The sequence below is a fragment of the Dipodomys ordii genome, unplaced genomic scaffold (assembly GCF_000151885.1).
Source record: "Dipodomys ordii isolate 6190 unplaced genomic scaffold, Dord_2.0 Scaffold17, whole genome shotgun sequence".
In the NCBI taxonomy this organism is placed as follows: domain Eukaryota; kingdom Metazoa; phylum Chordata; class Mammalia; order Rodentia; family Heteromyidae; genus Dipodomys; species Dipodomys ordii.
Window position 1 is genome coordinate 11119682 of NW_012267233.1, and position 13571 is coordinate 11133252.

Genomic DNA, 13571 nt, shown 5'->3' on the forward strand with positions numbered 1-13571 from the left:
TATGGAGGGAGAAGGGGGGTTAAATAAAGTGAACCCTTCAAATTTGTCCACTAGGGTCAGGTGAAGGGCTGCCTTCTTGCTATTGGTCCTTTCAATATCAATATAGGATGTTGTCTGGATAGCACCCAGAGTGGTCATTTTCACAGAAAAGGCAAATCATGCTGCTTCTCTATTTAAACTCTGTCATCTACCTGTTACTCAAAATAAAAGCCAGTTTTTGCCAGGGTCACTAGGCTCCTGTGATTGATTCTCCATAGTTCTCCTTACCTCTAGCTCTCTTCTGCTTTCTTGTTTTCATTTGACTCTCTGATTTTTGTCTGCTTAAGGCTTTTGACTTTTTTCTGGGCCATATTAAAAACAACCCAAAACAAAAAATGACACGGCAGATGCCCTGCATTTGTGCAGTGCAGTCTCCTAATACTCCTTGCTTAAGCATTCACATACCTGTTGACCCCTAGTGGGACAGATGTGGAAGCATTGTAAGTTTTAGTAACATTGAATTTGTGTTTAATAGACGATTCTGCTTTCAGCATGGATAATGGGTTTAGGGGGAGCTCCACTTGCAGCAAAGGCCCAAAGAGAGAGAAGTTAGGGAGGTTTCACAACAGATTGGCTGGGAGCCTGCCCTGTGGTTGCTAGTGGAAGTGGAGAGGAATCCCAGCAATACTTTAATAATTGACGGGACCCAGTGCTCAAGTGAATATGGGGATTTGGAGAGGATATTTTAGGGGGAGACTCCAGCTTTCTGGTTGAGTCGCTGGTAGGTGAAGGAGCTCACTGTGGTGATCATGAGAGTTATGTCAGAAGATGGAGGCAGTGTGAAGACAGAAAGGGCCATGTGTGTCCTCTTGGAGTTTTCATTGAGCATTGCCCTTACAGCAGGCGTCGCGTTCGGGGTTGCTTTGAGGTCCAGGGAAAAGGTTAAGACTGGACATTTGAGTTATACATGGCTTTTTCTGAAAATGTACTTATTTCCCAGTTTTTGTTGTTTGTCAAATGCACCCTTCATACGTAACCTCTTCCGTTGTTAGCTTTTTCCTGTGGTGATCTCGGCTGATGTCACCTCTTCAATCCTAAAGCTTAGCCAAGGTGAAAGACCATCAGGCCTCACCCATCGGAGGGAAGACCCGGCCCTGAAGCCCAGGGGCAGTTCCCTCCTTCCAGCTGGCGTCGGGAGCTGCGTGGGGAGGGTTGGGGAGGGCCGGGAAGGAGGCGGGGGCCGTATCCATCCAGATTCACTATCCTTACCATCCGTTTGTTGACTGGCACCCCCTCCGTCCAGCTACCTAGGGATAATAAATGCAATGAACAAAGCCCAAGGCCCGCTGGCCGTTTCTGTCGGGCACGGCAGGAGGGAGAGGGCCAGCGGGCTCCCCGCAGCCTCAGCCCGGGCCCGGCTCAGCGTTGAAGGCGGCGCGTTCGGGGCCTGCAGGGGCCCCTCGTGGGGTGGGGGTGCAGGGGCCCCTCGTGGGGTGGGGGAAAGCCGGGGGCGGCGGGAGAGGCTCGCCGGGACCGCCGCAGCTCGGCGGTGCGCGAGCCGGCGCCCGCATTGTTCTGGCTCCATAGCAACTCGGCCACGCGGGCGGAGTAGGAGAAGGCAGCCGGGCGGCGCCGGCGTCCGTACGGCCCGCGGGCCCGCACCGGAGGCGGCATGCCCGAGAGGCGGCTCTCCGCGGGTAGGTGCCCGCCGTCCGGGCTCGCATCGGGGGCTCCCACCCGCCCGACCCCGGAGGAGGCCTCGGGGGCCTTGGACGAAGGCTCCCCCTGACCCAGGCCGCCGCCGCCGCCTCGCCGCGCGCCGGGCCCGCTGCAGCTGCAGTGCACGGAGCCTGGCCGCCCCGTTAACCCCTCCACCGGAGGTCCCAGCCTACCGGCGTGCACGGAACACGCCGACAGTGTGCACGGAACCCACCGACACGGTGCAGGGATCCGACCGACGGTGTGCACGGAACCCACCGACAGTGTGCAGGGAACCGACCGACCACGCAGGGAACCGACGGACAATGCAGAGAACCGATGGACAGTGTGCAGGTTACCGACGGACAATGCAGGGAACAGATGGACAGTGTGCAGGGAACCCACAGCGTGCAGGGAACCGACAGGGCCCCAGAAATGTCCTGAGCAAGGCCAGATCACCTCATTTATCTAAGAGGAAATCGGATTCCAGTGAGATAATGTCATGTTTTATCTCGTTTCAGAGCCACCCGTTATTACTGAAGAAGACTTTGTAAGTACAATTTAGAGAGGATACTTATTTTTTCCCTTTATTAAAAAAAATAGCAAATATTAGATCATAGAAGAAAGCTCTGTGTTTTTCCTTGTGCTAAAATGAGTAAAAGGTGTGTAGGAGGCCTTCACACACTCTTTAAAGCTACATTTTTAGGTAGGGGCAATTGATTTATATGGTAGATTTTCATCATTGTTACCGTTCTATCAACAGATCTCAGCTAATGCGTCTTCCAAACTCATGGTCTCCAGGCCAGATAGGTTTATCTCCATGGTTTTGTTGTGGCAAGGCCACATTCCAGTTCCTGGTTGCAGTAAACATTCGTAGATTGCGTTAATAGTGAGTCGTTTGTGGTTCATTTACAATCACTTTATATTTTTTTCTGTACATTGTTCTCAGTTCAGGCTTCTACAGGTATTTTGTCACATATACACATCATCCTTAGGTGTGTTACCTTTAGAGTGGGTTCTGTTTTACACTCCCCCTGTCTATGTAAGGAACTCATAGCAGATTCCAGACAGGAAGTAATGGTGCCTAGGCCTACTAAAGTCCCAGGAGAATTCCAGGAGCTTAGAAGCATTTTGTTGTTTACTTATGTCCTCCAGCACTTGTTCCTCCTCTTGCTGATTATGTGATTTTGCTTTTGCCTTTTGTTCAACAAAAAGAATGAATGTGTGTTCAGAGAGCAGTCTTGGATGCTGAGGGTCTCAAGAAGTTAACAGTCTACCAAGGGCAGAGAGAGAGAGAAGAAAGAGAGACAGAGACAGATACAGGAGAGAGAGAGGGAGGAGAGAGACAGAGACAGAGAGAGAAAGGGAGTGGAGGAGGAGGAAGAAGAGAGGAGAGAGAGGAGAGGAAAGGAAAGAGAGAGGAGAGGAGAGGAAAAAAAAGGAGAGGAGAGGAGAGAGAGGGAGAGAATTAGATCCATCTTTATAGACAGCTCCCAATTTCACTTTTCCAGACTGTTCTACTGCTGGGAAAGAAAGATATGAGGTAAGAGATATATGAGGTATGTGAATGTGCGCGTGCATCTTCTGGTTGTGTTGAGAAAGGTCTGTTTCATGAGAAATTTCTTTGAGTGGTCCTAGGACTTAAGTTGAGGTTTAGCAATACACCTCTTATTGGTTGCAATTGCTACTGCTTCATCTGACCTTATCAGCAAACTCATGATAGCTGGGCAACTCTATTAGCCTGTCTTTCTTGGTTTCTTTAATATTACGATCTCCATCTCATTTTTATTCCCCTCTTCTGCTTTCTTTCTTTTCCCATGAAATTATCAATCTTGTCCAGTTTTCTGTTTTACAAGATTTCTGTAGGTGAGCTCCTCTTTGTGCCTCTAACTTCAGCCACCCCCATTTCATAGGAATTCCAAATTGACCACTTACAGCTCAGATATCACCTTTGATGCCACTTGTGCCTTTCTAGTGGATTCCTAGCCGTTGTCATTAGCATGCCTCTGTTTCACCCTCCCACTGAACTTCTTTCTTCCCTCTCCTACCTCTAATGCTGCTTTCCTTCACTTTCTCTTATTTTGGTTAATGATGGCACTAGCTACTCAATTACCCAAGCCAGAGCTTTTCTTCCTTTTCTATTTCCCAAGTGCAAACATTTTAGAAGTTCCTTTCTTAGTAAGCTTTTTTTAGGCCCTGACATGGTGGCTTATGCCTATAATCCTAGCAATTAAGGAAACACAGATTGGGAGGATCTCAGGTCAAGGCAAGCCCAGGCAAAACATTTCCAAATACTCCAGGTGTAATTTTGCACACCTATAATCCCAGCATTGGGAAGATATAGCTAGAAGGATCATGTCTGAAGCCAGTCCTAAGCAAAAACAGGAGGCCTTATCCAAAAAACTAAGGCAGAAAGAGCCAAGGATATGGATGAGGTAATAGAGAGCCTTCCTAGCAAATTTTAGGCACCAAAGTTCAAACCTAAATCCTAGAACCTCAAAAAAAATTTTTTTCTACATCCTTGCAGCTACTCTCTTATTTCAAGCCCCTCTTTCTGGGCTTGGACTTTGACAATAGTTCTCATATTCTTGTCTTCAATATTTCCTCTGCCACCTCTAAGTTTCTGTGCATCAGTTCATTAGATCACATGTGGTTGTTTTGCTCAGTCTACCTTGAGATTTTTTCCTTTTCTGGTCATCCTGGCTATCAGGATTTCAAAAATACTCATATTAAGCCAGAAGTGGTGTTGTATATATTATGTCTTATAGATACCTGGAATCCCAGCTGTAGTCTCTAATCTCTGCCTGGAGACAGAGAGAGGAGAATTGCAGTTTGAGAACACTTAGGGCAAAAGCACAGATTACTGAAAAGCAAACTAAAAGCAAAAGGATTTGGGAGCATGTCTCAAGTGATAAGAGCACTTGATTAGCAAGCCTGGGGCTCTTAAGTTCAATTCCTAGTAATTCCAAAATTATCTGTTCATCTATCTATCTGCCCATCAGTTACTTGACTGAATAGAGCTTATATTAATAGCTAGGATTTAGTAAATGTTGACTACATACTAATATTCAATCTCAAAACAACCCTAAGAGGTGGTTATTTTTTTACAGGTAAGGAAGTCAAAGTTCACAGAGCTTAACAACTGGACTTGAGATCCAACTGGACTTCTGTAAAGCCATTCAAACTTTTCCAGAATTTTTCATTCTTTAGCTTGCTGCCCCAATACTTTCTCTGTGATAAATACAACATCCATCCTGTTTTGGGCTTATAAAGTACTTCCACATGCCTTCTGCTCCAGCCAAACTACCCTGCTTGGCTCCTGCCTTTGCTGTCGAGTTTTGTCCCAGTTGCCCTTCCTCATCCATTTCACAATCTTGCACATTTTTCCAGGCCTAGCTCATCTCCTCCACAAAACCTTTCCAACCTAACATCATCCAGACTGCCTTGGCGCTCTGAGCAGCTTCCTTCAGAGACTAGTTTGTGACCCGACCCAAAAATTACACCCTCTACTTTGAAAAACAGTCCTCCAAATCTCAGTCTCTTGAGTTGTTAGCGTTGCAGGCATGGGCCATGGCACCTGGTTAATCAGCTTTAATTTTTCTTTTCATTGTGCCTGTACTAGGTTTGAACTCAAGGACTTTTTACTCTTTCACTGATGGCTAGTGCTCTGCCATTAGAGCCACAGCTCCACTTTTGACTTTTTGTCAGTTAATTAGAGATGAATGTCTCATGGACTTTTCTACCTGGGCTGGCTTCAAACTGCAATCCTCAGTAGTCTCCTGAGTAGCTAGGATTATAGGTGTTAGCCAGTGGTACCTGGCTTTCAACTTTTTTTTTAATACATCTAAAAAATAAGTTATAAACATTGATATTACTCCATAATACTTCATTGAGTATCATGAGCTAATGTTCAATATCAGTTGGTTATTTTGTTGATGTAAAATGTATGTACAGTGTACTACAAATATTTTTGAAAATATCATTTGATAAATTTTGACAAATGTATGCATCTGTGTAATCCAAATTTTTGTCCTCATACAAAACATTTCTATGATTCTAGAAAATTCCTTCAGGTTCCCGTCCAGTTGATTTTTGCTTTCATTTCCAAGACAACTATCCTGTGCTTGTCTCTCTGACCTTTGTTCATACATTTTGCTCTATACTCTGTATAGACTTTTGTATTTGTAAATATAGAATTGGAGGTCATTTGAACACATTTCAAATGCTATTTTCATGTTTCCACTGTCTCTTCTTTCCGCCAGATAATTCCTTTCCTTCCCTTGGAGAAAACTTTATATTCTAATTTTCTTGTAGTATGTACTATATTCTTTCTTGGAATGTGTTTTTTTTTGTATTTATCTTATTTCCTCTTCCTTGTTTGTAAGATCTTTGTTGTATATCTTACATCTTCTAGAATTGTGAAGAAACTGAGCCAGGCACCGGTGGCTCATTCTTGTAATCCTAGCTACTCAGGAGGCTGAGATCTGAGGATCACAGTTCAAAGCCAGTCTAGGCAAGGAAAGTCCATGAGACTCTTTTTTTTGGGGGGGGGTGGGCCTGGGCGCTGTTCTTCAGCTCAAGGCTAGTGCTCTACCACTTGAGCCACAGCACCACTTCCGGCTTTTTTCTTTTTGCTTATATGGTGCTGAGGAATCGAACCCAGGGCCTCATGCATGCAAGGCAAGCGCTCTACCACTGAGCCACCTTCCCAGCCCTCCATGAGACTCTTATCTCCAATAAACCACTAGAACTGGAAATGGCACTGTGGCTCAAGTGGTAGAGTGCTCACCTTGAGCTGAAGAGCTGAGGGATAGCACCCAAGCCCAGAGTTCAAACCCCAAAAAAAAAAAAAAGAATTGTGAAGAAATTGTGTAACAAAATAAGCCAGCCAATTTAAACGAAACTGCCATAATTAGTGAAAGTATATAAACTATTTTGCCTAACCCTCTTTCAGTAAGAAATTTAAGAAGTTTGGACTGAAAATGGAAAAGCTGACTTCATTTTCACAGACCGCACACCTGTAATACATGAAAAACCAGGTTTCAAGAATATATTCAATTCTGAAGATGTGTTTCACCTTCCATTGCATCATTCAGCAGAGAATATGTGTTGCAAATTTTGCACTCAAGTTTACGGAATGACATAATGGAGGAACTGACCGTAACTCAATTTTCTCGATTATACCTTTCACCATCCACAGTTTGTTGGTTATTTGGAAATAATAAATCTGAGTATGGGTTATTCATTTCAAGTGTCCTAGCCATTGGATTGTGGGAAGTTAATGAGAATAACTGAGTTACTTTTTCAGATCAAAATCTTTAACATAGCTTTTCTTTTTTAAAAAAAAATTGAAGTGCTTTGGGAATAAAGGGTTTATCAAATATTGGTTGGTTTGCAAGATTGTCTGCCTATTGATGTGACAAGGTATTTGAACATATTGCTGTAGTAACTGCAGTGAAAAATTCTCATTTAGAGAAGTTTGGGCCTACCTTCCTGTTGAAATGCCCAGAGGATTCTACACTTATTTACTGTGATGGAACTGCTCAGGCCAACAGAACTGGCAGTGTTTCATATTGAGATAAATTAAAATACAATTCTAGAAAAGAAATATCCATTGTGATGTATTGAAATAATAAAGTAGGTCCCCATGGTTGTATGTAAGTATAAGCCTGAAGATGAGTAAATGCCAGGAACTGGCAAATCAACAAGGGGTTAGGACCAAGGGCTACTAGTGCCACATTAGAACCCATTAGCCCTTGGAAAGATGAGCTCAGAAATTGACAGTGAACATTTGTAAACTATAGCAATTGTACAGGGTAGGTTTATTGAATTTTTGTTGTTGTTGTTAGTTGTGGGGCTTGAACTCTAGGCCTGGGTGCTGTCCCTCAGCTCTTTAACTCAAGGTTAGCACTCTACCACTTAAGCCATAGTGCCCCTTCCAGTTTTCTCGTGGTTTATTGGAGATAAGAGTCTCACGGACTTTCCTGCCTGGGCTGGCTTTGAACCACGATCCTCAAATCTTAGTTTCTCAAGTAGTTAGGATTATAGGCGTGAGCCATGGGAGCCTGGCCACATTTATTAAATTTAACAATAAAAATGGACTTGTGATGTATGTCCTTTATTTCACTTCCTACTAATTATTCTTAGTGTTTTTCATTAAAGTTTATATTGACTAAAGAAAAAGCCCCCCCCCAAAACCCTCAAGCAGGTGCTTTATCATATATACTTCATTGACTTTGAGTCTCTTGGGAGTGTAAAGCATCTGGAGATGGATGTATGAGTCTGAGGGTTCTCTAGAAAATTTTGTCAATGTGGCTGGTCAAATTCCAGGGAGGATTTGGACCTACAGGTTCTATGAAATGCACATTGTACATGATGTTAAAATTAAAAATAAGTTGGGTGCCCGTGGCTCATGCCTGTAATCCTAGCTACTCCTACTACTCCTACTCAGGAGGCTGAGATCTGAGGATCACGGTTCAAAGCCAGCCCGGGCAGGAAAGTCCTTGATATTCTTATCTCCAATTAACCGTGAGAAAGCCGGAAGTGGTAGAGCAGTAGAGTGCTCTACTTGAGCTGAAGAGCTGAGGGACAGCACTCAGGCCCAGAGTTCAAGCCCTACATCTGACAAAAAAATTAAAAAAAATTAATTAATTAATAAAAATACATATTTTACAAAAACTAAGAAGGACTGGGTGCTAGGGGCTCGCAATTGTAATCCTACCCACTCAGGAGGCTGAGATCTGAGGATTGCGGTTCAAAACCATTGCAAACCAGGTTGTCCATGAGACTTTTAGCTCCAATAAACTACTCAGAAAAAGCCACAAGTGTCACTGTGGCTCAAGTAGTAGAGTGCTAGCCTTAAGAAAAAGAAACTCAAGGACAGTGGGCCCAGGCCCTGAGTTTTAGCTCCAGGACCTACACTAAAAGCAAGAGCCTAAGAAGGGATTTCCTCCCCTACTACTGTTAATTTTCAAATATGTACCCTATCCTTCCCATCTTCAGACTCTTGATCCCTTAGCCAGTACTGTAAAATTTGGCTCCTCTATTGTAACACAATGGTTTCTATTTTAGAGATACTACAAATATTTATTAAATTCAGATGTTTTCTTGTAAGAGTTAGCAGAAACTGGGTATCACACAAAAGATAGTCCAGAGACTTAAAGTAACTTTGAAAGGTAAATAGCCTCATGGTTTGCACAGAATATCTGTCTTCTTCTGATTAGATCTTTGCCAATCAGAACTTTATTTGAGCATATATTCCTAAGGTAGTGTTAGATTTATTAAATCCTTAGTTTGTATTGTTTCCAACATTTGACATTTTTAGTAAGCCAAACCCTGTGTTGATCAGTTGAGAGTTTTAGTTGAGTTCCTTTATAAATCCTGTGTTTATAATTCTCTTCTCCTGACACTGCAGTTACTTAAAATTTCTGTGAAAATATATTTTCCAAGGTAGGTATACATTTACAATAGTATGTTCTATATAGCACTATACTTTAATAATTTTTTTAAAAAATTGGCCAGTATTTGTAAAAAGGAAGTCTCCAGCCATATGGAAATAATAGCATTGTGTCATGTTGTCAACTTTTGTGTTAGATTTGCAAAACTGAAGTATAATTATGAATAACAAAATAATCACATATACTATGCAAGAGAGTGTGCTATGATGTGCTTTTGACACAATGGAAACAGTGACTAATAAAATAAGGTGTTGTATGATTTGGAAGAGAGATTTTGTTCTTGGCAGTAGCTTTTTGATTTTGCCAGTTGTAAAAGTGGCTATGCTGGTAGATGAGATAGTTATGGAAAAAATGTATACAATCTATGCTTAGAACACATACTGGCAACATTTCCTTTTGCAAAAAGGAAGCAGGACTCAGATTATGAAAACTGTATCTCATTCCTAAGGGGAATGAGCAATTAAGAAGTTCATATTTTCACCTTTCTTTTAACTTCCACCAAAGTGTCTGCCTTTATTGACTTTGCCTCATTTTTATGAATACACATATCTTCCAGATATTATCTTGTGTTTGTTGAAGTTTCATTTCGGTGTTGTGCTACATTTTTCATGTGCTTAGTTTTCTGGTTAACTATGCCAGCAAAGTCTCTTATGAGTATGTTCTATTCTGTTTTCTAATTCCTTCCTTCCAGAGGCTGTATCCCTTGTGTTAGGTTTATAATGAAGATTCAAAGTTGGCTAGAAAATCTTTGAAGATCTACATGATAACACATCAATAGAAGAATTAGAGAACAATAATCATTAAAAAACAAATCTTAGCTTGATTATAAAATTGTGATTTTATATTTTTTACAGGAAGATTGTTTGGCAACAGATGACTTCCTTGTGGACTACTTTAATGAATTCCTAAGCCTTCCAGTGAGTGTATTAGTATGTTCTATTAACTATATTATCAAATCAAAATATTGTAATCACTTAAATTACCAGGTGCCAGAGGCTCACACCTGTAAACCTAGCTACTCAGGAGACTAAGATCTGAGGATCGTGGTTCAAAGCCGGACAGGAAAGTCCACGAGACTCTTATCTCCAATTAACCATCAAAAAACTGGAAGTGGCATTGTGGCTCAAAGTGGTAGAACACTTGCCTTGAGCTGATGAGCTAAGGGACATGGCCCAGGCCCAGAGTTCAAGCCCTATGAACAATAAAAAAAAATTACCTTATGAGACAAATTTATCAGGAATAATATAATTTTTCCTAAAAGATTGCTTGAGGAATTTTGGTAAATTTATAACTTTTTATAGAATTTTTCATTTGGAGCCGGGCGCTGGTGGCTCACACCTGTAATCCTAGCTACTCAGGACGCTGAGATCTGAGGATCGTGGTTCAAAGCCAGCCCAGGCAGGCAAAGTCTATGAGACTCTTATCTCCAATAAACCACTAGAAAACTGGAAGTGGAGCTGTGGCTTAAGTAGTAGAGGGCTCGCCTTGAGCTAAAGAGCCGAGGGACAGCGCCCAAGCCCCACGACTTACCCCCCCCAAAATAATTTTTCATTTGGGTTTGAATCTCATTTAGAACTGTCATCCTCTTGAATTGACATTAAAGGAGAATTTGTATTTAGAGGAATTAGGATTTGTATTGATGACAAATAAGATTCAGAACATTGTTGTTTATATAGCACAGGTAGATGCCAGTTAATAAAGTTTGTGCCTTAGCAGTGATGGCTAGAATATTAAAGAGTAGTTTGGGAAACATGAGAGTTTATAAAAGGGCTTATATTGTTGTGTTGTATGTAAATTATAGGCTAATCAGAAATGGCAGTTAAGGAAAAGAAAACATTTTTATTACATGTTATAAAAACATGAAAACCTTTCTCAATAAAAGTTTTACTAGGGCCAGGCACAGCCAATGATTGTAATAAAGAGTTACTTGGGAGGTAGAGATTGAGAGGATTGTGGTTTGAGACTAGTAGTGGCAAAAGGTTAGTGATACCCTATTTCAACCGAAAAAAGCTAGCATTTCCCAGGCATCAATGGTTCATGCCTATAATCTTAGCTACTCTGGAGGCTGAGATCTGAGGATCATGGTTGAAAAACAGCCTGGGCAGGAAAGTTTGTGAGATTCTAATCTCCAGTTAACCACCAGAAAACTTGAAGTGGCACTGTGACTCAAGTGGTAGAGCACTAGCTTTGAGCTGAAGAGCTGAGGGACAGTGCCCAGGCCCAGAGTTCAAGCTCCATATCCAACCAAAAAGAAAGCTAATCATGATGGCATACATATGTTTTTTTATCTGCGTGGGAAACATAAAATAGGAGAGTCATGGTCCAAGCTGGTCTGTACACAAACATGAAATTCTATTTGAAAAATAACTAGAATACAATGACTTGGGCATGACTGAAACTGTAGAGCACCTACCTGGCAAATACAAAGTCCTGAGTTCAAACTCCTCCTATATTGCCGTCCATTTGGAATATAAAGAAGCCATAAATAGTTTTTAAAGGAGTAGACCATAAAATGTTAATCTTTTAACAGTGTCTTTTGAAGGGTAAGTACTATCCTGTATTTTCTTGCCTATTAGTTTTTGCATACACATATGTGCACATGTATGGTGATTTTTCTTCCCTAAAGAAATTATACTTTCTCTTCCGTTTTGCACAGCTAAGCTAGTCGTTATAAGGATTAGATTGATACCAAGTCACCTCCTCTGTTTCCAGACACAGATCTGAGGGACACTACAGGATATTCAGGATCCTTATCGGGTCTGACTCTTAATTTCCAACATTCCGTTTTTTAAAAAACAAACAAACCTGGAAGTGCCAGATGCCATTGGCTCATACCTGCAATCCTAGATAATCAGGAGACTGGAAATCTAAGGATCACAGTTCAATGCCAGCTTGGGCAGAAAAGTCCATGAGACTCCTAGCTCCAATTAACTCGCAAAAATCTGGAAGTGGAGCTGTGCCTTAAGTGGTAAAGTGTTAGCTTTGAGTACAAAACTCAAGAATACAAGGATAGCCAGGCCCTGATACACAGGATACACACACACACATACACATACACACGCACACACACACACACACACACAATCTCAACACACACACACACACACACACACACACACACAATCTCAAAATTGCCAGAGCTTTTCTTTTCCAAATTATACAACCTTCTTTAGTTCTGGAAGATCTACTATTCCTCCCTAAGAAGTATATTTTGTAAACGTTTAAAAGAAAAATCTGTATATCAGTCTAAAATTTCAGTTTGTCCACATTTAAATTTCAGTGTTTCAAGATTTGAAATGATCTCAAGTTGGTATGATTTGCTCCAGAAAATACATGCCCTACCTTTCTTTTTCAAGTATCTATTTTAAATTATTGAAATAATATAATAGTAACAACATACAAAAACTATGTGAAAAATTCAGCCATAATCTTACCAACGAGTCAAAACAGGCATTACTATTTTTGTTTATTTTCTTCCAGGCTTTAGGTCAAGCCGCAGTGAGATACTGTTGAACCCTATGGAGTCATGGCTCTCATTTCTCCCCAACACACACTCACAGTTTGGCTCTTTCATGCATCCCCTGCAGCCCCTCCAGGCTCTTTTCTGCCTCTTCAACTCCTGTCTTTATCCCCCTTCCTCTCCTTTTATTTTTAGTTCTTTTTGTATCTACATTCATTTGCATCTACTATGTAGCCAACCTATTATTCATTCTCCATACCACTAGACAGGAAAAAGGAAAATATTGTCAAGGGCTTTCAAAAAAGAAACTGGGGCAACAGGGTACTGGTGGCTCACACCTGTAATCCTGGCTACTCAGGAGACTGAGATCGGAAGATGGAGCTTGAGAGCCAAGCCTGGGCATGAAAATCTGTGAGACTCTTATCTCCAATTAACCACCAAAAAGCAGGAAATGTAGCTCTGGCTCAAGTGATAGAACACTAGCCTTTATAACCTTTAACAAAAATGCTCAGGGACAGTGCCCAGGCTGAGTTCAAGGTCTAGAACTGGTACACACACACACACACACACACACACACACACACACAAATTAGGGGCAAAGAGAAGGAATGATGAATTCTCAAACCAAGTATCTGGCTCAATTTTGAAACATATTTGTAATGTTTGGTTTATGAGCACTTAGTGAAGAATTAGAAGCCAGAATGGGTTTACGGAGAACAAATGTGCCAAACTAAGCTCTCTCTTTGGATAGTTATAAACTAGCATATTAGAGTATTGTAAATTTAGTGTATTATGATTTCAATAAAGAATTATAAAAATAATAAATTGAGTCATGTTACTTCCTGCTGTGCTCAAAACCCTCTCATTATACTAAAGATAAATTCCAGGATCCAATATGATCTGGCTCTTGCCATCTCATGATCTTTATTTCCCTTTTCCTTTGTTAATTCTTTTCTTAACTAGCCTTCTTCATGTTT

At 41.4% G+C, this 13571-nt stretch overlaps 1 protein-coding gene across 1 annotated transcript in view; it reads left to right on the forward strand.

Moving 5' to 3' along the window:
* Positions 1–1651: 1651 nt before the first annotated feature.
* The window catches only part of Rgs22 (regulator of G-protein signaling 22), a 99287-nt gene continuing 87367 nt past the window's right edge, over positions 1652–13571 (forward strand). The window contains exons 1-3 of the mRNA XM_013012450.1: positions 1652–1676; positions 2199–2227; positions 9989–10051. Coding sequence (XP_012867904.1) covers positions 1652–1676; positions 2199–2227; positions 9989–10051 — 117 coding nt within the window. The remainder of the gene's footprint in view (positions 1677–2198; positions 2228–9988; positions 10052–13571) is intronic.